This window comes from Chiloscyllium punctatum, chromosome 10 (genome assembly GCF_047496795.1).
Source record: "Chiloscyllium punctatum isolate Juve2018m chromosome 10, sChiPun1.3, whole genome shotgun sequence".
NCBI lineage: Eukaryota > Metazoa > Chordata > Chondrichthyes > Orectolobiformes > Hemiscylliidae > Chiloscyllium > Chiloscyllium punctatum.
This window is the reverse complement of record NC_092748.1, coordinates 54,906,581-54,933,410: the sequence shown is the minus strand read 5'-3', so window position 1 is coordinate 54,933,410 and position 26,830 is coordinate 54,906,581. Positions and strand designations below refer to the sequence as shown.

General features: G+C 42.5%; 1 protein-coding gene across 1 annotated transcript; it reads right to left on the bottom strand.

Annotated features, from left to right (window-relative positions):
- Positions 1-11,197: 11,197 nt before the first annotated feature.
- On the bottom strand, positions 11,198-26,603 carry LOC140482164 (ATP synthase F(0) complex subunit C3, mitochondrial-like). Its single transcript, XM_072579172.1, has 4 exons — positions 26,320-26,603; positions 22,130-22,207; positions 15,808-16,010; positions 11,198-11,456 (listed from the first exon to the last, which is right to left on the bottom strand). Exons 1-4 carry the CDS (start codon positions 26,356-26,358, stop codon positions 11,342-11,344), a joined length of 435 nt encoding a protein of 144 aa, XP_072435273.1. The 5' UTR covers positions 26,359-26,603; the 3' UTR covers positions 11,198-11,341.
- Between the last annotated feature and the right edge of the window lie 227 nt (positions 26,604-26,830).

Genomic DNA, 26,830 nt, shown 5'->3' with positions numbered 1-26,830 from the left:
CCCCACCCCAGGGAAAAGACCCTGTCTATTTATCCTATCCATGCCCCTCATCATTTTATGAACCTCTGTTACAACGCAGGGTAAACCCCTCTGCTAATTTAAACCCAACACCCAGAGAAGCTCACCTCATGTTGTAATCTGTTAAATTTCGAGAGGCAAAAAACTATCTCAGATTTCACTACTTAATGTAAACATTAACAATTCTAATCTTTAAGTCCATTTGAGAACATTAAACCATAACTACTTACAACTCTTTTCTCTTAAACCTATCCTTTACCTCCCACTCTGTAGTACTGGTCCGATAAAACAGCCTAATTAAGATTTACAAAAAAAAATTGTTTTAAAACCAGTCAGCTTTGTTGATTCTCCTTTGTAGATTTTCCTCTGTAGATTTTTCTCTAGGTTGGCTTCGGTGATCTGCTGCACAAATTTCTAATGGAAGGGTACCTTTCAGACAGTTCTTTGGACATCAGTTTATACCTGTTGGTTTTCTTGGCAGTTCTCCCCCTAACTGTTTAAAATGTCCGGTTTTATACCCCAAAACATTGGATTATTTCATTGGTTTGATATCATCAAAACACTAAATTCACATTTTATTGGAATTTGGTCTCTGGGGCATAACTTAAACTGATTGGTCGAATTTGAATTTCTTTTTCCCATGGCAATACAACTCCAGCTATTTGTTTCAACCAAGTGTTACATTTTTACCTTGTTCAGCACTCTCTATGCTTTTGGTCAGTCCTTGCTAGCTTTGTCTCTCTCTTAAAAGTATAGTACACACCAACACCTTCATTACAGCTCTATAAGGTCACTCTTCAGCCTCCGATGCTCCAGGGAAAACTGCACCAGCCTGTTCAGCCTCTCCCTATAGCTCAAATCCTCCAAACCTGTCAACATCCTTTTAAATATTTTCTGAACCCTTTCAAGTTTCACAACACTCTTCCAATAGGAAGGAGACCAGAATTCCACGTAATATTCCAAAAGTGGCCTAAGCAATGTCTTGTACAGCCGCAACATGATCTCCCAACACTGATACTCAGTACTCTGACCAATCAGGAAAGCATACCAAATGCCTTCTTCACTATCCTCTCTACCTGCCACTCTACTTTCAAGGAACCATGAAACTGCACTCCAAGGTCTCATTGTTCAGCAACACTCCCCACGACCTTACCATTAAGTGTATAAGTCTGTCCTGATTTGCTTTCCAAAATGCAGCACCTCACATTTATCTAAATTAAATTCCATCTGCCACTCCTCAGCCCTTTGGTCCATCTGATCAAGATCCCGTTGTACTCTGAGGTAACCTTCTTTGCTGTCCACTACTCCTCAAATATTGGTGTCATCAGCAAACTTACTAACAATACCTCCGAGGTTCACATCCAAATCATTTATATAAATAACAAAAAACAGTGGACCCAGCACCGATCCTTGTGGCACTCAACTGGTCACAGGCCTCCAGTCTGAAAAGCAACCCTCTACCACCACCCACTGAGGCATATGGTTTAGAGGCATATGGGCCAAATCCTGACAAATGGGAGTAGATTAGATTAGGATATCTGGTTGGCAAGGGCGAGTTGGACCAAAGGGTCTGTTTCCATGCTGTATATCTCTATGCCTCTAAGATTCTATGTCAACTTTCGACAAATTCAATTCACTGCACAGGAAATTCAAGAAAGCATTTTCTGCTATTGTACCATTATTACTTTTCGTCCTGTCTCCCAAGTTGAGACAAACCAGAATGTGTTTTGATCCAGGTTTCTTCTGTTTCTGCACTCATATCTCAGCCTTGGCAATTTGTAGATTTTTGTTCAGAGATATTCAGTGGCTGGCTGGAGATGTGGGGTTTATGTCAATGGTAGCATATTCAGGATGGGTCACATGAATGTCTCATGAATGTGTCAAGGACTGACTCTCAAAGACTGAGCTTTGCAGCACTCTGTGAGATACAATTCCAAAGGTTAACAACCAGAGGTGCACAAACAAAAGAAAAATTATCCTTGTCTTGGTCCCTTATCTCTTTATTTTTAAATTTGTGACCCCTAGTTTTAGATTTCCCAGTCAGGAGAATCTTCTTGTCTGCATTAACACTATCTATCTATTCCTTTAAATATTTCGTAGGTTTCAATGAGATAACCTCTTTTTCTTGAAGATTCAAAAATACAGACCCAGTTACCCAATATGTCTTCATTAGACACTCTCTCAGTGGCAATAATATCTTTTCTTAAATAAAGGGACTAAAATAACTACAAATGTGATCCAACCAAGTTTTATATAATTTAAATAAGGTTTTACTAGTTTTGTACTCAAATCTTCTTGCAGTAAAGGCAAATACACTATTAGTGTTTCTAATTGCTTGATGCACCAGCATTTTAGCTTTCAATGACTTATTCACAAGGACAGTCAAGAGCGTGGTGCTGGAAAAGCACAACAGGTCAGGCAGCATCTGAGGAACAGGAAAATTGACGTTTCGGACAAAAGCCCTTCATTCTGCGCTTTGCTGCTGAGAACACAGATTTAGCGGAGGCATACTGAGCCATACTGAGGTCCACTAACCACCACACCATCCCCATGGATTGCACAGTTGAAGATCCAGTGTAAAGTACAATCCATTCTTTCTTCCGAGTTGGATGGTACTCATGTGAAGTACTTTGGAATGTTTTTCCTCAATTAAAGGCTCCAATAAATGCAGATGATTGTTGTGCTGCTGGTGTTATGACCAGCACAGCACATCGGTCCTTTAGTACCTTTGTCTATTTGTAGTTTTTGCAGAAGCTTCAGATAGACAGCATCTGCAGTCCTCACGGTCACCTATTCGCATGGACACCCAGGTCCCTTTGTACATCTCTTCTCTCTAACCTCTTACCATGTAAGAAATATGCTGCACATATTCTTCCTAATACATTAGCATTGCATTTGACATGTTTTTGCCTGCTCACTAAACCTGTCCAAGTCCTCTTGGAGCTGCTTTGCATCTTTCTCACAGCACACATTCCCATAGTTTTGTTCCCACACCCAAATCATTGATATATATTGTAGTCAGTTGGGGTCTTAAGAACTAATCCCTGCAGTAGAAAACTGGTCACAGCCCATCAATGTGAAAATGACTCATTTATTCCTATTGTTTTCTGCCTGTTATCCAATTTTTATTGGAGGAGAAAGTGAGGATTGCAGATGCTGGAGATCAGAGCTGAAAATGTGTTGCTGGAAAAGTGCAGCAGGTCAGGCAGCATCCAAGGAGCAGGAGAATCGACGTTTCAGGCATGATCCCTTCTTCAGTAAAATAAAATAAAAACCAATTTTTATTTCTTGTCAGTATGCTACCTCTTATCTAATGTGCATCAATTTTGCTCATCAATCTCCTGTGGGCACTTTATTAAAGCCTTCTTAAAGTTCAAGTATACTACTTTCAGTGACACTCCTTTACCAATTCTGTTAGTAACATCCTCTAAAACTTTCAAAACCTGTTTGGAACAGGTTCATCAAACACAATTTCCCTTTTCCCAAATCCATGCAGACTATGCTCAATTAAATCGTTATTATCTGAGGGTCCATTGATCATATCCTTTATAATAGATTCTAGTTTTCCTTACTGGTGATGTATGGTCAATAGGTCCATACCTCTCAAATTTCTCTCCTTTGTTTCTTAAATAATGGAATGACATTTGCTACCATCCAATTTGCAGGAACCATACCAGAATGTATAGAATTTTGAAAGCTGATCACCAATGTGTCTACTATCTCCAAAGCCAACTCTTTCAAAATTCTGGAAAGGAGAATACAGGTCCAAGGGACTGACCAATCTTAATGACTCATCAATTCCTCTAACACAATTTTCTTACTAATACTGTTTCCTGCAATTCCTTTTTCTTTCAGTGCCATGGATCACGTTTATATCCTAGGTTAAAATATCCTTAGCTAATGCTTCAGTGACCGCTTCTCCCTCATAAGAGACACAGGTGACACTGATACAGTGCTCATCTGCAATAAAATGTCAACAACAGTTGGGCTTGAGCTAATAAAATAGCAAGAAACATTCACTCAAGTGCTGGGCAATTACTGTCTTCAACAAGGAAGAATTTAGCCTTCACCCAGCATTACAAACACTGAATCTCAGACCATCAATAGCGTGGGAATTACTAGTAAACAGGAATTTATCTGAACCAGCCACATAAATGTTATGGCTACAAGAGTACATGAAAGAACCACATGATACACTGCAGAAATGTACCAAAGATTAATAGAGAAAGTTTCCAAACCTGTGCCCACTTCCATCTAGGACAAGGACAGCAGATACATGAAAACACCACCACCTACAAGTTAACCTATAAATCACTCACCACTTGGAAATATATTACAGTTTCTTCATTGTTCCTGGGTCAAAATCCTGGAATTTCTTCTATAATAGCATTGCGGGTCAACCAACAGCATGTGGATTGCAGAAGTTCAAAACATAGCTCACCATCACCTTCTCAAGACGATCTAAGGTTCGACAATAAATGTTGGCCAGCCAGCAACACCTAAGTCACACAAATGAATTTTAAAAATAAAAGAACCAGTGCAAAAGTGCATCGAGCTGATGGATATGAATATAATCCAAAAGAACTGTCTAAATGCACAGAAAGTCGTATAGCATGGAAACAGACCCAACAGCCCAACTCGTCCTTGCTGATCAGGTTTCCTAAATTGAACTAGTCACATTTGTCTATGTTTGACCCATTCCCACTAAACCTTTCCTTCCATGTTCCTGGGCCAAATGTCTTTTAAATGTTGTAAATGTACCTGCCTCTCCCATTTCTTCTAGCAGCTTGTTCTATAATCACACCATCTTCTGAGTGAAAATGTTACCTCTTGGGTCTCTCTTGAATATTTCCCCTCTCACCTTAAACCTTTGCCCTCTAGTTTTGGGCTCACCTACCCTGGGAAAGAGATGACTATTCGCCTAATCTATACTGTGCACCTCATTTATAAACCTCAAGGAGGTCACCCTTCAGCCTCCAGCCTATCCAGCCTCTCCTTAAAGCTCAAACCTTCCACTTTTGGTATTGTCCTTGTAAATCTTCTTTGCACCCTGTCTAATTTAATAACATCCTTCCTATAGTAGGGTGACCAGAATTGTAAGCAGTACTCCAAATTTGGCCTTACCAATGTCTTGTACAGTTGTGACATGACATCCCAACTCCTGTACTCAATGCTCTGACCGTTGAAGACAAGCATGGCCAAATATTTTCATAGGTCATAGAATCTCTACAGTATGGAAACAGGCATTTCGCTCCAATAAGTCCACAATAACCCTCCGAAGAGTAACCCACCCAGACCCATTCCCTTGCCTTATTATCCAATATTTACCCCTGACTAATGCACCTAACCTACACATCCCTGAACACTATGGGCAATTTTGCATGGTCAATTTACCTAACTGCACACCTTTGGACTGTGGGAGGAATATGGAGCACCCAGAGGAAACCCACGCAGACACAGGGAAGAATGTGCAAACTCCACACAGACAGACACTCGAATCTGGAATCAAACCCAGGTCCCTGGCACTGTGAGGCAGCAGTGTTAAACCACTGAGCCACTGTGCTGCCTTTCACTACCCACATTCTTCAACACCTAGTCTACCTGTGATGCCACTTTTGAAGAACAATGTACCTGCACCCCTAGATGTCTCTGTTCGACAACACTCTTTAGGACCCTATGCAAGTCTTTCCTTGGTTTGTTTTACTAAAATGCAACACCTCACATTTATTTGAATTAAACTCCATCTGCCATTCCTCAGTCCATTGGCCCAGTTGATCAAGATCCACTATACTCTTACATAACCTTCTTCACTTTCCACTGTATCACCAGTTTTAGTGTCATCTGCAAACTTAGTAACTATACCTTAGTTTTCTTATCCAAATCGTTTATATAAATGACAAACAACTGTGGATTCAGCACCAATCCTTGCAGGACACTAATGATCATAGGCTTCCAATCTGACCAACAACCCTCTACTACCACCCTCTTGCCTCTGACTATCAAGCCTATTTTGTATCCAATTAGTTAGTTCTCTATGGATCCCAACCTTACTAACCAGTCTACCATGTGGAACTTGTCGAAGGCCTTGCAAAGTTCACACAGACAACATCTACACTCTGCCTTCCTCTATCTTCTTGGTCACCTCTTCAAAAAATTTAGCCAAATTTGACTGACATGATTTCCCACATAAAACTATACTGACTATCCTAATCAGTCCTTGCCTTCCAAATGCATGTAGGTGCTGTTTCAGAATCACTTCCAAGAACTTAGCCCATACTGGTGTTAGACTGTGTATACAGAGAAACCTCAATTATCCAAAGGACACGGGCGAGGAGTAGTTTGTTGGATAATCAAATGTTCAGATAATTGAATGCTGGATAACATAGTTTAACCAAGTATCGGGACTCTGTGATTTTGCCAGATAATCTGAAATTCAGATAATCAAATGCTGGATAATCAAGGTTGCTCTGTAGTTCCCTGGCTTTTGCTTGCAGCCTTTCTTCAGTAATGGCACAACATGAACTACATTCCAGTCTTCTGACACCTCACCCATAATCGTCAATAATACAATTATTTCTGTTAGGAGCCCCACAATTTCTTCCCCAGCTTCCCACAGTGTCCTGGGATCAGGTCCTGGAGATTTATAAGCTTTATACATTTTAAGACCTCCAGCATCTCCTCCTCTTGAATATGGACTTCTTTTCAAGACATCGTTATTTATTTCACCGAGTTCTCAAGCTGCTGTGTCTTTTTCCATGGTAAATACCGACAAGAAATATTCATTTCTGATCGCATCCATTTCCTGTGGTTCCACATACAGACGACTGCATTGATCTTTAAGGAGTCCTATTCTCTCCCAAGTTACTCATTTGCCCTTGTACGTTTAGATTCTCTTTGGATTCCCCTGTACGCTATCTGTCAAAGCTATTTCATGTCCCCTTTTTACCTTTCTGATTTCCCTCTGAAGTGGACTCCTACTCTCCCTATAATCAAGGATTTCACTTGATCCCAGCTATATACACATCACACATGCCTCCTTTTCTTGACCACAACCTCAATATCTCTAGTCATTCAGTATTCCATATTACTACCAGCCTTGCCCTTCACACGAACAGGAACATGCTGGCCCTGAACACTCATTATCTCATTTTGAAAACTTCCCACTTAGCAAACGTCCCTTTAACTGCAAACAGCCTCCCCCAATCAACTTATGAAAGTCCCTCTCTAATACCATTAAAATTGGCCTTGCCCCAATTTAGAACTTTAACATAGGGACCAGACCTATCATTTTCCATAACTAATAGAATTATGATCACTGGTGCTAAAGTACTCCCCCACTAACATTTCAGTCAATTGCCCTACTTTTCTTTTCCTCCCAAGAGGAGGCCATGTTTTACCCCTTATCCAACAGGGAGAAAGTGAGGATTGCAGATGCTGGAGATCAGAGTCAAGAAGGTGGTGCTGGAAAAGCACAGATGATCAGGCAGCATCTGAGGAGCAGAATTGATGTTTTGTGCATAAGCACTTCATCAGGAATGAAGCTTGTGCGCCAAGGGGACTGAGGGATAGATGGAAGGGGGTGAGGGTGTGGCCAGGGGGAAGATAGCTGAGACTGCAATAGATGGATGAAAGTGGGAGAGAAAGTGCTAGGTCAGACAGGAGGGTGGAGTGGATAGGTGGAAAGGAAGATGGACAGGTAGGATAGGTCAAGAGGGCAGTGCCAAATTGGAAGATTGGATGTGGGATAAGGTGGGGGGGCGGGCGGGCGGAATAAGGAAACTGGCAAAACCCACATTAGTCCCATGTGGTTGGAGGGTCCCAAGGCAGATGATGAGGTGTTCTTCTGCCAGGCATCAGATGGTAAGGATTTGGTGATGGAGGAGGCCCAGGACCAGCATGTCCTCGGCGGAGTTGAAATGTTTGGCCACGGGACAATGGGGTTGGTTGGTATGGATATCTTGGAGATGATGTCTGAAGCACTCTACAAGTAGGCGTCCTGTCTCACCAATGTAGAGGGGACCACATCGGGAGCAACGGATACAATAAATGACATGTGTGGAAGTGCAGATAAATCTCTGACTGATGTGGAAGGCTCCTTTGGGGCTTTTGATGGAGGTAAAAGGTAGGGGAGGTGAGGCCACAGGTTTGCGATTCTTGTGGCAGGGGAATGTGCCGGGAGGGGAGGGTGGGTTGGTGGGGGATGTGGACCTGACAACAGAGTCACAGAAGGAATGGTCTTTATGGAACATGGATAGTGGTGGAGAAGGAAATATATCTTTGGTGGTGGGGTCTGGCTGTAGGTGGCAGAAATGGTGGAGGACGATACGTTATATCCAGAGGTTGGTGGGGCAGAAGGTGATGACCGGGAAGTTCTGTCCTTGTTGCGGTTGGAGGGGTGTGGTTTGAGGGCGGAGATGCAGGAAATGGATGACAGGCATCATCAACCATGTGGGAGTGGAAATTGTAGTCTTTGAAGGAGGCTATCTGGTATGTTCTGTGGTGAAATTGGTCCTCTTGGGTGCAAATGCTGTGGAGGCGGAGGATTTGGGAATAAGGGATAGCATTTTTACAGGAGTCAGGGTGGAAGGATGTGTAGTTCAGGTAACTGTGGGCGTTGTTGGTTTGTAGTAGATATCCATGTTGAGTTGGTTACCGTTAATGAAGATAAAGAGGTCCAGGAAGGGGAGGGAGGTGTCCAAGATGGTCACTTACGGTTGGGATGGAATGTGTTAGTGAAGTTGATGAACTGTTCGACCTTCTCATGGGAGCATGAGGTGGTGCCGATACAGTAATTGATGTAGCGGAGGAAAAGGTAGGGAATGGTGCTGATGTAACTGCGGAAGATGAACTGTTCCACATACCCAAAGAGACAGACATAGCTGGGGTCCATGCGGGTGCCCATGGCTACCCCTTTGGTCTGAAGCACATGGGAAGATTCGAAGGAGAAGTTGTTGAGGGTGAAGATCAGTTCAGCCAAACGAATGAGACTGTCAGTGGATGGGTACTGGTGGGACGACAGGAAAGGAAGAAACAGAATGCTTGGAGGCCTTTGTCATGGCAGATAGACGTGTATAGGGACTAGATGTCTGTAGTGAAGATGAGGTGTTGGAAGCTGAGAATACAAAAATCATGGAGTGAGTGTAGGGCATGGGTGGTGTTCCAATTTTGGTGGGGGGTTCCTGGACCGGGGGGATAGGATGGTGTCAAGATATGTGGAGATGGGTTTGGTGGGCCAGAAGTAGGCTGTGACGATAGGTTGGCCAGGGTAGTCAGATTTGTGAAATTTAGGTAGGAGGTAGAACTGGGCAGTGTGGGCTTCCCAGACTGAGGTTGGAGGCTGTGGATGGGAGATCCCTTCGAGGTGATGAGATTGTGTATGGTCTGGAAGGTGAGGCCATGGTCAAGTGGGCAGTAGAAGGTGTCCGCGAGTTGGTGCTTGGATTCAGTGCCAACAGACCCCACCACCAGGATATATTTCCCTCCCCATCTCTATCTGCATTCTGTAAAGATCATTTCCTCCTTGATTCTCATCAGGTCCACGCCCCTCACCAACCCACCCTCCCCTTCCACCACAAGAAATGCAAAACCTGCGGCCAAGCCTCCCCCCCTTACCTCCATCAAAGGCTCCAAAGGAGCCTTTCACATCCGTCTAAGATTTACCTTCACTTCCACACATCATTTACTTTATCGGTTGTTCCCGACAGTCTCCTCTACACTGGGGAGATAGGACGCCTATTTGCCAAATGCTTTGGAGAACACGCGCAGGAAACAACCCCAAAGCCCCATGGCTGAACACTTTAACTCCTCCTCCCTTGGCCACCACCATCGCCAAGAACTTGCATGTCCTTGGGGGAGCAGGAGGGGGAGTTAAAGTGTGCGGCCACCAGACACCTGGAGGAAGAAGAACGCCTCATCTTCCGTCTTGGGACCCTCTAACCACATGGGATCAATGTGGATTTCACCAGGTTCCACATTTATCCTCTCCCCACCTTATCCCAGATCCAACCTTCCAACTCAGCACTGCCCTCCACCTATCCGCCGACTTATCACCTTCACCTATTGCATTCTCAGCTACCTTCTTCCCTTCCTTCCCCCCCCGCCCCCCAAGCGCCCTTGGCCCACAAGCCTCATTCCTGATGAAGAGCTAATGCCCAAAATGTCGATTCTCCTACTCCTCGGATGCTGCCTGACTGGCTGTGCTTTTCCAGCACCACACTCTTGACCTTATCTAATAGGGCCATCTACATATTGATAGAGAAAATTTTCCTGAACGCACAATAAATTCCTCCCTATCCAAGCCCTTAACACTGTGGTAGTCACAGTCTATGTTTGGAAAGTTCAAATCCTATTACAACCCGATTATTCTTACAGGTCTGATCTCCATACATGTTTGCTTCTCAATTTCCTGCTGCCTACTGGAACTATAGTACAATCCTGTCAAAGTGAACACGCTCTTCTTATATCTCAGTTCCACCTATATAGCTTCCTTGGACAATCCCTCAGGAATATCCTCTCTAAAGCACTGCTGTTTTCCCAAGTCAAAGATATCACTCATTCTCCTCTCTTGCCTCGGCATCTATCATTCCTATAGCTTCTGTACCCTGAAACACAGAACTGTCAGACTTGTCCCTCCCTCAGCCATGTTTTTGTAATAGCTGTGATATTCCATTCACATGTTCTCATCCATGCCAAGTTCATCTGGCTTATCCACCAGGCCTCTTACATTGAAATAAACACAGTTTCATTCATCAGTCTTCCCTCATTCCCTGCTGTGCCATTGCTTGCCTCATCTATTTAACTTGCTCTAACTTCTGTACCAGCTTCAACTTTTCCATTTATCTCACTGTTTAGGGTCCCATCCCTGCCAGACTAGTTTAAACCCGCCCAAATAACTCCAGCAAGTCTCCCCACCAGGATATTGATTCCTCTCCAGTTATTATAAAACCTACCCTCCAGCACATCATAAAACATTTCTTCTATGACTAAAAAAAAGTCAGTAATGGTTGGAATGATTTACCTTTTTGGATCATCCTAATTATTTAGTTATTGTATAGACAATCCTCAGTTTACTCTAGATAATCAGTCTATTGTTTTACACAACGGCAAGTTGATAAAAAGGCCAAATCAACCACTATATTTAGTCTTAAATTGCAAGGTGCATGCTTAAAATAATCACACATTATATTTGTATCAGGATTTATTGGAACGTTTGAGAACTCACTTAGGAAATATACATTTCCATGACACCAACATAAATACTTGTGGGAGCCACAGTGAAATATTAATTACATTTGTACGTGATTAGGCTGTTAATCAACAAATTTTACATAGCAAACAAAATGAGGAAAGCAACCATTAAACAGAAGAGTCCCATTGCTTCAGACAAGGCAAATCCAAGGATGGCATATGAGAATAATTGCTGCTTCAGTGAAGGATTTCTATAGAATAAAAATAAACAAAACATTATTAAATTCGAGACTGTAAGGTTGTACCTAGAAATCTCAATCCACAAAGAAACTATTGCCTACATGTGGTCATAGCATTACAAATTGACTAAGCAGGCTATCTGTTCACACAAAGTCAATAAGGATATCCCCAAATGCCACCATAACCTTAGGTTGCTCTTGCTCATCAAATTGGTAGTCGGTGAGTTAGGCCAAGATCCTGAACTATAGTGAGAGGGATCGGAGTTGAGGTTATGAAAATGGTAAATAAAAAGCAAGTCTCTGACTTTAAGACATTGGAAGATCTCCACTGTTCAATTAAATAGCATTTTTTCAAGTAATATTTGGAGGCAATGTTTTGTTTTTGGAAGCTTTGCAAGTTTTGGCATTAGAACTAGTTGAAATCAAATATTTGAGTTTTCACCTATTGGCCTGAATCATAATTACATCCATTTTATTAGTGTAGTAGTGATGAGAATTGTCGTGATTCTAAGGATGATAGCAACAGCAAAGGACTTTCTATAACAAGCAGGCAGCTCAGTGTTCAATATAACCTGTTATAGATTTTGCAAGTTAATAGGTTAATGGAGTGCTAACGGGTCTACCTCTCACACCACGGCCAGTTCTCTCGCTTTCAAAGTACTCAATGGGCTGTAAAGCACCTAAGGAAATCCTAACGTCATGAAAGATACAAAATTTGTACAGGTCTTGCTATCTTTCATGAAGAGCTGGACAAAATATTGTTCTCAGACCATACTGTCACTAAAATCAATGCTCTGATTAATATAGCAGAAGAAACAATTGACCAGGAGACAGTACAGATGCAAACCTTCATTTTGAAATCATTGATTGTTCTATTAGTATTACTTGGAAATATCTGACAATATGCAACAAAACGTCAGTGAATCGTAGAGGCAAGGAGATCCATTTTATTAACAAGTTGGTTATGTCTAAGTATTTGGAATGCATTAACAAATGATGATGCAAAACTGTTGTTAAAGAAAAGGAAAGGGTGATAAGAGTTCAATACTGCATAGATTAATTTTAGAACGCAAAAAAGAAGTAGATCCTAAAACTGTGCACTGATTAGGGTAAGAGGGCCTTTTGTGCATATTGGGAATCGGTGGTGGTTTGGGGGTGCGGACAAGAAACCCAATACAGTGTACATGTGGCTGAGTGAAGCCAAACAATATTTATTTGATATTTTACCTGACAGAAAAGCTTGGAATTCATTCAATTCACAATTAGTTGTAAGATTTTAAATTGAAAACTTCTGTCCTAGTTCATCATCTACTAAACTTGAACCAGTTAACAGCAACTGAGTCAGCTCAGATTCTTCAATAATCCCATTTTGAAAACGGAGTACAAAAGATTTGTCATAAATTTTTAATATTTGATTAACATCCTAAATTATAACATTTCACAATATAAATGTACACTTACAATCTTTGGTATCTGTGCTGAAATCTTTCAAATAAAAAAAGGACCTTGAAAAATTTATCATATTTTGCATGAGATTCAGAGGTGATTTACTAATTTGTTATCTGGAATGAGGAGATTGTCTTTTAAGGACTGACATGGTTTGTTTGCATTGGAGTTTAGAAGAACATGGAGTGACTTGATAGAAGATGGTCTTGACAAAGTGGATGTGGAAAGGATTTTTTTTTGTGAGTCAGTGCAGAACTGCGGGGCACATTTTTGAAATCAGGATACATCTTTTAAGGCAAAAATGAGGGGAACTGGTTTTTCTTTCAGAGGGTTGTGCAACTTTGGAATATTTTGCCTCAGAAGCGGTGGAGGCAGGATCATTGAGTATTTTTAAGATAGAGGTAGATTGATTCCCTTGCCTAAACAGAATCTAGGGTTATCAGGGGTAAGTAGAATGTGGAATTCAGAACACAAACAGATCAGCAGAGTAGGCTCATGGGACCAATTGATCTGCTGTTCTAAAAATGTTACTATGTGACTAAGTCATCCAATGAAATAGTCAATCAGTACGAAAAAGAAGCCCCTGAAAACAAAAACAGCCCAAAACTCAAAAAGAACACAACAGCCCTTGGAAAAAACATTATTCTGACCTCTGAGCTGATCCTAAATTTGGTGGAGACAAGGGTACTGAAGGTACAAACAGAACAAATTTGGATAGCCATCAATATTATGGCAAAATAGATGAGTTTGATGCAATGTGTAAAGGAGTTACCGGTAGTATTTTTCAGGGACAGGATACAAGAGTACAGGGCTAAAGGAAAGAAAGAGGAGCTGTGTAGGAAAAAACAAAGAACCTATTAAAAATGACATTGTTAGCAACAAGGTGCCTCAACAGTGTAATATGATCACATGACTATTCTAAGGGAAATAAATAGACCGAGACATTTGGGCAGAGGCAAGAACAGGTAGAGATTGAAGATGAGTTGCCTGATAGCAGCATTAAGGGAAGATCGTGATGAGATTCACTAAAAAGGCAAACAAACAAAAAACAGAAATTGCAGACGAAATATGGACTCAGAACTCTTTTGCTGTTCACAGACATGGCCACATCTGGTAAGATTCTCCAGAAATTTGTTTTTGTTTGTTCAGATCTCCAGCATCTACAGTTCTTTGTTTTATTTCACTGAAAAGGCATTTGAAAAAGTTGGATAGGTAAGATTTTGCAGCAAAAATGAGACACATTAGAGGAGATGGTTGTGAAATATGGACAAGGTGTCAGGATAAGCCAAGGTGCTCTTGAAGATCTATGCCAAGCAACTGTTATGATCTGAGCAGGAAGCATGGTAGAATATAAATAGGACATGGTAGAAGGTCACAGCACCGGTTTTAACTTACAGTCAGCAAGACATGTTTTGCCAGAGCTAGAGTATTAATACAATCAATCAAGGTGAAGTTGTAGATAAAGTCTTTGATCTGATGTGTAAAAGTTGAAGAAGAATTTGTTGTTTTGAAGGAAAGGCATGGGCTGAGGATAGAGGATGATGAACAGAAGAATAAGAAACATTATTGCAGGGAAGCAACCAAAATTGTTTGAAGCAGTGCTTTGAGTGACTTTGGGATATAATATGCAGCATGTGCCTTACATAATGTGGATAAGGATGCCCTGGAAATAGCTTCAATAATAAACAACTTCTCTCTAAGTGCCATAGAAACTCAGCAGGTCTAGCAGCATCTGTGGAGAATTATTATTGAATCCAAAATGATTCTTCTGAAGAAGTGAAAGGGGCTGGAAAAGAGATTTTTTTATGCTGTTGACCAAGACAGGGAGGACAACCAAGTGTAGAAGATTGTGAGGGTGCCCAGAGCAAAGAAAAGGAAGCGATGATAATGGTAAAACAGAGATGGAGATATAAAGTGTAAATGAAGGTGTGAAGAAGAGAAAATGGGTCTTCTGACATTTGATAGAGGAGTCAACAAGACACAAATACGCACATCCCATACAGGGTGGAAAGATGCAAGAAAAATGGAGGACAGGGGTCGTGGTCTAAAGATGTGAAAGACAGAACAGATGAATTTGTTAACTTGATCATAATGGATGAACAGGTGGGCTGGTGGAGTGAAAGTATTAAGGAACAAGAGCTGCTGGTAATAATAGTTAGCGAAGTTAGTGGAAGTGGTAGAAATGGAAAAAAGGCAGAAGGGGAACAAACCGACATGGAGAACATTGGTTGAATGGCAGCAACACAACAGCCAGGCTGAATTAGCAGCAATTATGCACAAAAATAAAACAGAAGGACAATATGGTGCAGAGATTTTTTTTTAATTAAAATACTTTTGGGAACAGGTGAAGTGCATTGCATTGTTCAGATTTTTTTAAATGAATAATTGGGATGCACTTCAAAACCATTCCAGCATGTTTCTAAAAACAAATATTGGGAATGCAGGAGCATAAATGTGCATTTATTCTAATTCGGATAACTTTGGCAGTAGCATAACTATCCTGTTTAAAATGATATATGGACTCAAGACCTGGGCAACCTCACTGCATGATCTAGAAACTCTTCAGTCTTTTGCTGAAAAAATAGTGACTGTGCATAGAGTTTGCTCATTGTCCCAGTGTCTGTGTGGGTTTCCTCTGGGTGCTCTGGCTTCCCCCCACAATCCAAAGATGTGCAGGTGAGATGAATTGGCAGTCCTAAATTGTCCAGTGTTCAGGGGGTTATAGGTTGGGGCATTAGTCAGCGGTTAAACGTAGAGGAATGGGTCTGGGTGGGTTACTCTTCGGAGGGTCGGTGTGGACTTATTGGGCTGAAGGGCCTGTTTCCACCCTGTAGGGATTCTGTGCAGGAACATCCATTATAGGTTACTGATATGAAACTTTTCTGAAAAGGCTGAGCATTTTGTTGATTAAGATTACCTGGCATAACCAATAATAAGGCTACCAAAAACTGTTCCAATTCCAGCACCAGAACCAGCCACTCCAACAGTGGCAGCTCCAGCACCAATGAACTTTGCAGCAGTGTCAATATCCTGTCTTGTAGCACTTGTCTGGAACTCTCGCAGCACATCTTGAATAAATGAATTTTTGCCCTGGGTCCTTTTCAGAAACGTTGTGTTCTCCTGGAATTAATTCAGAAATTGCAGTTATAAAACAATATTTCTGTCACTGAAATCATATTTGACGTTTCCCTTGCATGATCAGAGTTTACATATGAAGTACAAAAACAAACAAACAAACAAACAATCTCCCTACCCAATATTACCACTGGCCTGCCACGACAGATTGATCCACTTCCTTACACTTCATGGTATGTACAAGTCAACAGCAGGATTTATTCAGTTAATGGTCGGGCCTGGGGAGTGTTTTCAAACAGAGACCTAGGAATTCAGGTACATAGTTTCTTGAATGTGATGACACAGATGCACACTGGTGAAGGAGGCATTTGGCACGCTTGCCTTCACTGGTCAGAGCATTGAGTACAGGAGTTGGAATGTCATGTTATAACTGAACAAGACATTGGTTAAGGTCGCATCACTTCAGCAAGTCTCTATATCTAATCCCCATGTATTAGCTTGAATTATTGAGCCCAGAATCCATGAACCTACCAGAAGCACTATCCAGTTTTCAAAACTCAATTGCAGCTATAGGTTGATCACCAAATCTCTAGCAACATTCGTTTCTTTACCATTCCACACCGACTTGTTTATAGATCTCCACGTGAGAGCTCCTCCTTCTCATGTGAGAATCAGTTGTAAATCCTTACAATATACCTGATAGCAGACAATAAGAACAGGAGAAGCTCTTGGTCAACCACACTGCAGAAGGCAATGGCAAACCACTGTAATAGCTTTCCAAGCACTATCATGGGCCAGAGTCCATTGTTGCCATAACCCTCTTATGGTACAGTACTTAGAGAAAGACTCAGTCATACAGCACAGAAACAGGTCCTTCGGACACTTCATCCACGTCAACCAGGTTTCCTAAAGTAAACTAGTCCCATTTGGTCCATATTCCACTAAAACTTTCCTATCCAAATACCTTGTAAGTGTTATAATTGTACCCACCTCTACCACTTCCTTTGGTAGCACATTCCATATAGGCACCACCCTGTGTAAAATGTTGCTCCTTAAATCTCTTTTAAAATCTTCCCCTCTCACCTTAAACCTCTAGTTTTGCACACTCCCCTATTCTGGGAAAAATATCTTAGCTATTCATCCTAACCATTCCCCCATGATTTTATAAACCTCTATAAGGTCACCCCTCAATCTCCTACACTGCAGAGAAAAAAATACCCAGCCTATCCTTATAACTCAAACTCTCCAGACTTGGTAACATCCTTGCGAATCTATTTGCATCCTATCCAGTTTAAGAACATCTTTCTCACAGCAGGGCGACCAGAATTGTAAGCAGTACTTCAAATGCGGCCTTAACCAATGTCTTGTTCAGTTATAACATAACATTCCAACTCCTGTACTCAATGCTCTGACCAATGAAGGCAAACCTGCCAAATGCCTTCTTTACCAGTGTGCACCTGTGTCACCACATTCAAGAAACTATGTACCTGAATTCCTAGGTCTCTCTGTTTGAAGATACTCCCCAGACCCGACCATTAACTGAATAAATCCTGCTCTTGGTCGTCTTACCAAAATGTAACACCTCATATTTATCTAAATTAAAAACTCCATCTGCCCTTTCTCACGCCACTAACCCAGTTGATGAAGATCCTGTTTTATTCTGACATAACCTTCTTCACCATCCACTCTTCCAGCAATTTTGGTGTCATCCACAAACTTACTAGCCATGCCTTCGAAATTCTCATCCAAATTCTTTATATAATAACAACCAACAGCCTCCACCAATCTCCCTTCCCAGCTATCCACTCCACCCTCTGACGTATCACCTCCATCCCCACCCCCATTCACTCTTTGTACTCTTTGCTACCTTCTCCCCAGCCCCACCCACACCCCCATTTATCTCTCCACCCTGGAGGCTCCAAGCCTCCATTCCTAATTAAGGGCTTTTGCCCGAAATGTCGATTTTCCTGCTCCTCGGATACTGCCTGACCTGTTGTCCCTTTTCAGCACCACTCTGATCTCTGCTGTGGTTTCCAGCATCTGCAGTCGGAGGAACATACTACAGCGGGACTTCGGAGAACTAGGAAGGCGGCTGAAAAGGGTGGTTATCTCCGGTTTTCTTCCAGTTCCTCAGGCTGGTGAGGCCAGAAACAGGGAGATAATGGACTTGAACGTGTGGCTGGGGAACTGGTGCAGGAAGCAAGGATTTAAATTCTTTGGATCACTGGGGTATATTTTGTGGTAAGCATAAATTATACAAGAGAGACGGTTTGCACCTTAATAGGTTGGGGACCAGCATTCTGGCAGGCAGGTTTGCTACTGCAACACAGCTACGTTTAAACTAAGTAGAGGAGGGGGGGGGGGGGGGACAAACTGGATGTTTAAGGAGGAAATTGAAGGGAAAGTTAGAACAAGGGAAGTCAAGAAAGACAACTGTATCAATGAAGCAGAAAACTCAAAATGGGATCACGCTGAAAGTTTGAGTGAAATAGGAGTTGATGGGAAGGGTGAGGGCAGTAACAAATTAAAAATACCATATATGAATGCATGAAGCATTAGAAATAAGATGGATGAGCTTGAGGCTCTTTTGGAAATTGGCAGATACAATATTGTGGGGATAACCGAGGCGTGGCTTCAAGTGGACAGGGCCTGGGAAATGAATATTCAAGGCTATCGTAAGGACAGACTGACAAGCAGAGGGGATGGGGCGGCCATGTTGGTAAGGGATGATATTCAGTCCCTTGCTCGGGGGGACTTAGAATCAGGGGATGTAGAGTCAGTATGGATAGAGCTGAGAAATTCTAAGGGTAAAAAGACCCTCTTGGGAGCTATCAACAGGCCCCCAAACAGTAGTCTGAATGTTGGATGTAAGTTGAATCAGGAGTTGAAATTGGTCTGTCGCAAAGATGTTACTACAGTTGTTATGGGGGATTTCAATATGCAAGTAGACTGGGAGAATCAGGATGGTTTTGGTCCTCAAGAAAGAGACTTTGTAGAGTGCCTCCGAAATGGATTCTTAGAACAGTTGGTGCTGGAGCCTACCAGGGAGAAGGCATTTCTGGATCTGGTATTGTGCAACGAACCAGAATTGATCAGGGACCTCGAAGTGAATGAGCCATTGGGAAGTAGTGACCATAATACAATAAGCTTCAATCTGCAATTTGAGAAAGAGAGGGTACAATCGGAAATGACAATATTTCTGTTGAATAAAGGGAACTATGGAGCTATGAGGGAGGAGCTGGCTAAAGTTCAATGGTGCAATACCTGAGCAAGGACGACAGTGGAGGAACAATGGCAGATATTTCTGTGTATAATGCAGAAGATGCAGGATCAGTTCATTCCAAAAAGGAAGAAAGATCCTAGGAGGAGGCATGGGTGGCCGTGGCTGACGAGGGAAGTTAAGAAACATATAAAGTTAAAAGAGAAAAAGTATAACATCGCAAAGATAAGTGGGAAAACGGAGGACTGGGAAGCTTTTAAAGAACAACAGAGGATTACTAAGAAGGAAATACGCAGAGAAAAAAATGAGGTATGAAGGTAAACTGGCCAAAAATATAAAGGAGGATAGTAAAAGCTTTTTTTAGGTATGTGAAAGGCAAAAAAATGGTTAAGACTAAAATTGGGCCCTTGAAGACAGAAACAGGGGAATATATTACGGGGAACAAAGAAATAGCAGAAGAATTGAATTGGTACTTCAGATCTGTGTTCACTGGGGAAGACACAAGCAATCTCCCTGAGGTAACAGTGGCTGAAGGACCTGAACTGAAGGTAATTTATATTTCCCAGAAATTGGTGTTGGAGAAACTGTTAGGTCTGAAGGCTGATAAGTCCCTGGGGCGTGATGGTCTACATCCCAGGGTACTGAAGGAGGTGGCGCGAGAAATTGTGGACGCGTTGATGATTATTTTCCAGAGTTCGATAGATTTGGGATCAGTTCCTGCGGATTGGAGGGTGGCTAATGTTATACCACTTTTTAAGAAAGGTGAGAGAGAGAAAGCAGGAAATTATAGACTAGTTAGTCTGACCTCAGTGGTGGGAAAGATGCTGGAGTCTCTTATAAAGGATGAAATTACGACACATCTGGATAGTAGTAACAGGATAGGTCAGAGTCAGCATGGATTTATGAAGGGGAAATCATGCTTGACTAATCTTCTGGAATTTTTTGAGGATGTAACTCTGAAGATGGACGAGGGAGATCCAGTAGATGTAGTGTACCTGGACTTTCAGAAAGCTTTTGATAAAGTCCCACATAGGAGGTTAGTGAGCAAAATTAGGGCGCACGGTATTGGGGGCAAAGTACTAACTTGGATTGAAAGTTGGTTAGCTGACAGGAAACAAAGACTAGTGATAAACGGCTCCATTTCGGAATGGCAGGCAGTGACCAGTGGGGTCCCGCAGGGATCAGTGCTGGGACCGCAGCTTTTAATAATATATATTAACGATATAGAAGATGGTATTAGCAATAACATTAGCAAATTTGCTGATGATACTAAGCTGGGTGGCAGGGTGAAATGTGAGGAGGATGTTAGGAGATTACAGGGTGCCCTGGACAGGTTAGGTGAGTGGTTAGATGCATGGCAGATGCAGTTTAATGTGGATAAATGTATGGTTACCCACTTTGGTGGCAAGAACAGGAAGGCAGATTACTACCTAAATGGAATCAATTTCGGTAAAGGGGCAGTACAGAGAGATCTGGGTGTTCTTGTACACCAGTCAATGAAGGTAAGCATGCAGGTACAGCAGATAGTGAAGAAGGCTAATAGCATGCTGGCCTTCACAACAAGAGGGATTGACTATAGAAGCAAAGAGGTTCTTCTACAGCTGTACAGGGCCCTGGTGAGACCACACCTGGAGTACTGTGTGCAGTTCTGGTCTCCAAATTTGAGGAAAGACATTCTGGCGATTGAGGGAGTGCAGCGTAGGTTCACGAGGTCAATTCCTGGAATGGCAGGACTACCTTACACTGAAAGACTGGAGCGACTGGGCTTGTATACCCTTGAGTTTAGAAGACTGAGAGGGGATCTGATTGAGACATATAAGATTATTAAAGGATTGGATGCTCTGGAGGCAGGAAACATGTTTCCGCTGATGGGTGAGTGCCGAACCAGAGGACACAGTTTAAAAATACGGGGTAGACCATTTAGGACAGAGATGAGGAGAAACTTCTTCACCCAGAGAGTGGTGGCTGTGTGGAATGCTCTGCCTCAGAGGGCAGTGGAGGCCAGTCTCTGGATTCATTTAAGAAAGAGTTGGATAGAGCTCTCAAGGATAGTGGAATCAAGGGTTATGGAGATAAGGCAGGAACAGGATACTGATTAAGGATGATTAGCCACGATCATATTGAATGGTGGTGCAGACTCGAAGGGCAGAATGGCCTACTCCTGCACATATTGTCTATTGTCCTCACTTTTTCCCTGATAAAAGATATTGGCTAACGTTGGCTCCCAGTATGTCATTGTACATAGGAGAGATGACTGAACTAAAGCTAGTGAGAATTTGAGCATGATTAAATTCCCTACAGTATGGAAACAGGCCATTTGGCCCAACATGTCCACACCGACTCTCCAAACAGTAACCCACCCAGATCCATTCCCCTACCTTATATTTACCCAGACGAATCCATGTAACACTATGGGCAATTTAGCATGGCCAATTCACCTAACCTGCACCTCTTTTGATTGTGGGAGGAAACCGGAGCACCCGGAGGAAACCCACGCAGACATGGGGAGAATGTGCAAACTCCAGACAGACAGTCGCCCAAGGCAGGAATCAAACCTGGGTGGCCTGGTGCTGTGAGGCAGCAGTACTAACCACTGAGCCACTCTGCCATCCCAAGCAGTAGAATATTAGTTGAACTCAAATTTAAGCAGAGTACAAAGTAGGGGGCCAACACAAAAGCATCGCAATAACCCATTCTAGAAGTATAATGGACATTTACCAGGGTTTTAACAGCAGATGAGCTAAGGTAAGGCAGAGACAAATAATGTTGAAGAGATGGAAGAAGGCGGTATAGGTGGAGAGGATGAAAGCACAGCCAAATAGAGTAGCAAGACTGTCAACAACTTTCTCTGGCCTCAGACAGTACTTTGATCACTCTTGGATATCTAACAGCTTGCATGCCCACTTGACCAGTTGATCACATTTTTAAAAACATTTATACTTACTTTTCCAAACCGAGCCTCTGGTGTCAACATTACTGACACAGAAAGAGGTCTACAAAGAGCTCCAGATCTATAGCGAACCTAGTTAAGAAAAAAAAAGAAAATCACATCTGCATACTTTTGTCTAAAATCTTTACATGGTCTCTTAAGATAACAGGATCATTTTACATACTTGAAAACATACAGGTTAATAACTGACAGCAAGCATAGATTTGTGTAAGTAACAGAGGAAGTTGAAGAAGACGGTGCAGTTCATGTTGTAGATATAGATTGCTAAAAGATATTTGATAAAGCACCATGTAAAAGGCTGGTTAGTAAAATCGAAGCCTACAGGTTTAAAAAGGCAATGACAATCTGGGTACAAAATCAGTTTTAAAACAAAAAGTAGAATAGTGATAAACAGTTGCTTTCAACTGGAAGGAATTACATCGTGGTTGGAATTAAGCATGCAGCTCATTTTGGCATATATTCATGGCCTGGATTTGAGTATACTGTACAGGGCATAATTAAAGTTTCCATGGGTGGTGAAATTCAAAAATGCGTAAAATACTAGTTAACTTTTTGTTGTAAACGAGGGATTGCTTTATTCCATCTCCAGTTTTACTGGAGCTCAGGATATAGGTGAATTGGTATATGTGCTTTACGGCAGAGAAGTATGTTATTTTGGTAGGAAGAATGAGGAAAGTAAACATAAACCAAACGGTACGAATTTCATGAGGTGCAGGAATACAGATACTTGGAAAAAGGTTGTACATACAGAAAACTCTGAGGTTTAGTCAAGAAGGCTGTTAAAAGAGGTGGTGGGGAAGTTATTGGAGGGAATCCTGAGGGACAGAATTTGTGTTTTTAGAAAGGCAAGGACTGATTAGGAATAGTCAACATGGCTTTGTGCATGGGAAATCATGTCTCACTAACTTGATTAAGTTTTTGAAGAATTAACGAAGAGGATTGATGAAGGCAGAGCTTTGGACATGACCTAAATGAACTTCAGGAAGATGTTTGACAAGGTTCCTCATGGTAGACTGGTTTGCAAGGCTACATCACATGGAATACAGGAGAACTACTAATCTGGATATAGAACTGGCTTGAAAGTAGAAGACAGAGGATGATGGTGGTGGAAAGTTGCTTTTCAGACTGGAGGCCTGTGACCAGTAGTGTGCCATAAGGATCAGTGCTGGGTCCACTGCTTTCCATCATTTATATGTTTTGTATTTGAACATAGGAGGTATGGTTAGTAAGTTTGCAGATGACACCAAAATTGGAGGTGTAGTGGACAGCAAAGGAGGTTACCTCAGAGTATAACGGGATCTTGATCAGATGAACCAATGAGTGATTAATGGGGTTTAATTTAGACAAATGTGCTACATTTTGGAAAGGCAAATCAGGCAGGACTCATACACTTAATGGTAAGGTCCTGGTGAACAAACAGACTTTGGAGTGCAGGTTCATAGTTCCTTGAAAGTAGAGTCACAGGTTGATTGGACAGTGAAGATGGTGTTTGGTACACTTGCTTAGTCAGTGCACTGAGTACAGGAGTTGGGAGCTCATGTTGCGGCTGTGCAGGACACTGGTGAGGCTACTTTTGGAATACAGCATGGGATTCTGGTCTCCCTGCAACAGGAAGGAAGTTTTTGAAACTTGAAATGTTCAGAAAAGATTACAAAGATGTTGCCACAGTTGGGAGGATTTGAGCTATAGGGAGAGGCTGAATAGGCTGGGGCTGTTTTCCCTGGAGCGTTGGAGACTGAGGGTCGACCTTATAGAGATTTACAATGTCATGAAGGGCATAACTAAGGTAAATAGACAAAGTCTTGTCCCCAGGGTAGGGAAGTGCAAAACTAGAGGGCATAGGTTTAATGTGAGAGCGAAAAGATTTAAAAAGGGACCTTGTGGCAACTATTTCATGCAGAGGGTGGTGCGTACATGGAATGGACTGCCAGAGGAACTGGTGGAGGCTGCTACAAATACAACACTTAAAAGGCATCTGAATGGGTATATTAATAGGAGGGGTTTAGGGAGATATTAGCCAAGTGCTGGCAAATGGTACTAGATTTAGTAGTAGATTTAGGACAAGTTGGACCGAAGGGTCTGTTTCCCTGCTGTACACCACTATGACTCTAAGAAAACAAGATCCTGCTTTATAAACTGGCACAGAATATAAATAAAATTGTGCCAAACTTTTAAAACTCACTGGTTTGTCCCCCATGGAGTCTTGTTCCAATTCTGGACAAATCAAATTTTTTTAGAAAAGTATAGGAGAGGGTTCAGAGATTTACAAGAATGGTATTTGAACTTCAATTGCCTGGAGAATCTGAATTAGTTTGGGAGGCGAAGGGAAGATTTATTTGGGTGATCAAAATCAACAGTTTGAAAAACGAATAAAGTAAACAAAGAAAAATTGCTTCCAGTGGCAGAAGAATCAGCAATCAGAGATTTAAGATAATTGCCAAAACATCAAAAGCAAAAATGAGAGATATATGATAATGGACTACCTGAAAAGCTGGTTCAAGTAAAACCAATAATGGCCCAGAATTTCTGACCCTGCTCAAATTAGTAAATACCCACTTAACTTTTGTTGACTTCTGCATTAGAGATTATTGGACAGGAGCTTCCACCTATGAACCTGTCCAGGAATCCCGAATCCAGCAGTGATTATTGTTAAAACTACACCCCCTTATACAGCACTGAACGTGGCAATACATTTCAACATCCAGTTGACAATTTGAAAGCTAATGTGAAGGTGTAAATGTAATATGTTAGGTAAGTGATGACTACTTAGGGTCGGATCAGGAGGGGCATTAGATGAGGTCATATTATTGGTGGTATCTGGTCGGGTTGAGTTGTGTTACGCCAAGGAGGGAGGTTTGACAGGCCGGGTTGAGATGCCGGGATTTCAGGTCTGGGCATCATGTTCACAGGAGTGTGATTGGGTGGGACATGGGGTCAACAGTGAAGCAGAGTTCACTTTAATTGTTGCCAAAGAGTTAAGTTGTAACTCTCTATCTTTTCCTTGGTAACTGTGAATCATAAACCTTCACATTCTGACTTTATTAGTCTTTAGACCCTTTGGTCCAACTCGTCCGTGCCGACCAGATATCCTAACCTAATCTCGTCCCAGTTGCTAGCACTTGGCCCATATCCCTGTAAACCCTTCCTATTCATATACCCTTCCAGATGCCTTGTCAATGCTGGTTATGTACCTGAACTGCTGTGCTTTTCCAGCACCCTAATCCAGAATCTGGCTTCCAGCATCTGCAGTCATTGTTTTTACCTGGTTATGTACCAACCTCTACCACTTCTTCTGGCAACTCATTCCATACAGCACCACCCTTTTCTGAAGAGTTTTAGTCTCAACAGGAACTTCTCATTGAAAGGTACTTTTCTCGCACACAATTACGCCGAGATTTCTGTATTGTCCCAACCCGCAACACTGTCTACACTGTTGCAACAAACACAAGCCAATAACTCAACAGGATGAGGGAAGGTCGATCCAGAGGCCTGCTCATCATAGACTCTATCAGCCTTGAGGCGGGATTTCCATTCGCAATTCCCCCGCCTTACTAAATGTTCTCGGCCATCGGAACTTTACAAAAAGGAAGGCACGAGATTCCGCCCAGCGGTGATATTTCAGGAGCAGAATGGTCGCATTTAACTACGGTAACTGCAAAACTCCTTGAGATCAAAGTCAAATAAGGACAAACCTTAATCAGCCGCCCCTGGATTTCGCAGAGAAACCCAAGGGCCCGAGGTGTTAACAGTACATGAATTACTAGGCTCTGGAGTTCATGTAAGCTTGCATGGCTTTCACAATCGTGTGAGGACAGAGACAGTCAGATGACAAGACTGTGTAAATCTGATACACGACTATTCAAGCGGAATTCTTCCAAATACATTAATTACCAACGACCACGTCTCAACGCCTCGGTCATTGGCAACTAACCCATCGCAGGATCTCTTAGAACAAACACTGACAGAGCAACGCACTTTCAACAGACATTTGACCGCAGCCACCCACGGAAGCAAAGTGAGAATCACAAGTCCTTGGGCCTAGGACAACAGGGAGCAGCACTTCCCGTTCGGAGTCTCTTCCCGGATGGAGCTGGAGCTGGAGCTGGAGCTGCAGCGAGCGGGCCGCACTCCCCGCGCGGAGCAGGAAGGGCCGCCGTCTCGGTCACTCTCTGACGGTCACTTACCGCAGCTGCGGCCGGGGCCAGTCTCGCGGCGGTCAACATGGCAGCGGCGGGAGAAGGTCAAACAACCGACGCACGGTCTCCTTTTCCCCCTTGAACAAGCACAGGCTGACGGTTCGGGCGGCGCGACGTCCACTTAGTGTCGGTGCACGGCGAGCAACGTGCGGCTGTGGGTAGAGAGCGGAAAGGCCAGTTGTTTTCTGAACAGCAGTCGGTTCGGTCCCGCTCCGCTCCGACCCGGCTCGCGGTCTCTCTCTCCTTCCCCTTCCAGCCACCGCAATCAGGCAGTGAGTGCGCATGCGTGAGAGTGCACCCAACCATCCGCCTGGAGCACTGTTACACAAACCCTTCATATTAACAGCATGGTCTCTTTCACTACTCCCCTCGTATGGATATCACCCAAGAGTTGCAACAGTATATGTCTGTGCAAAACCATTTTTTCCACCCTGAATGTTCAGAAATGTTCTATTTTTTAACTCCCTTTTTGTTTCATAGGAGACGCGCAAAAAATAGC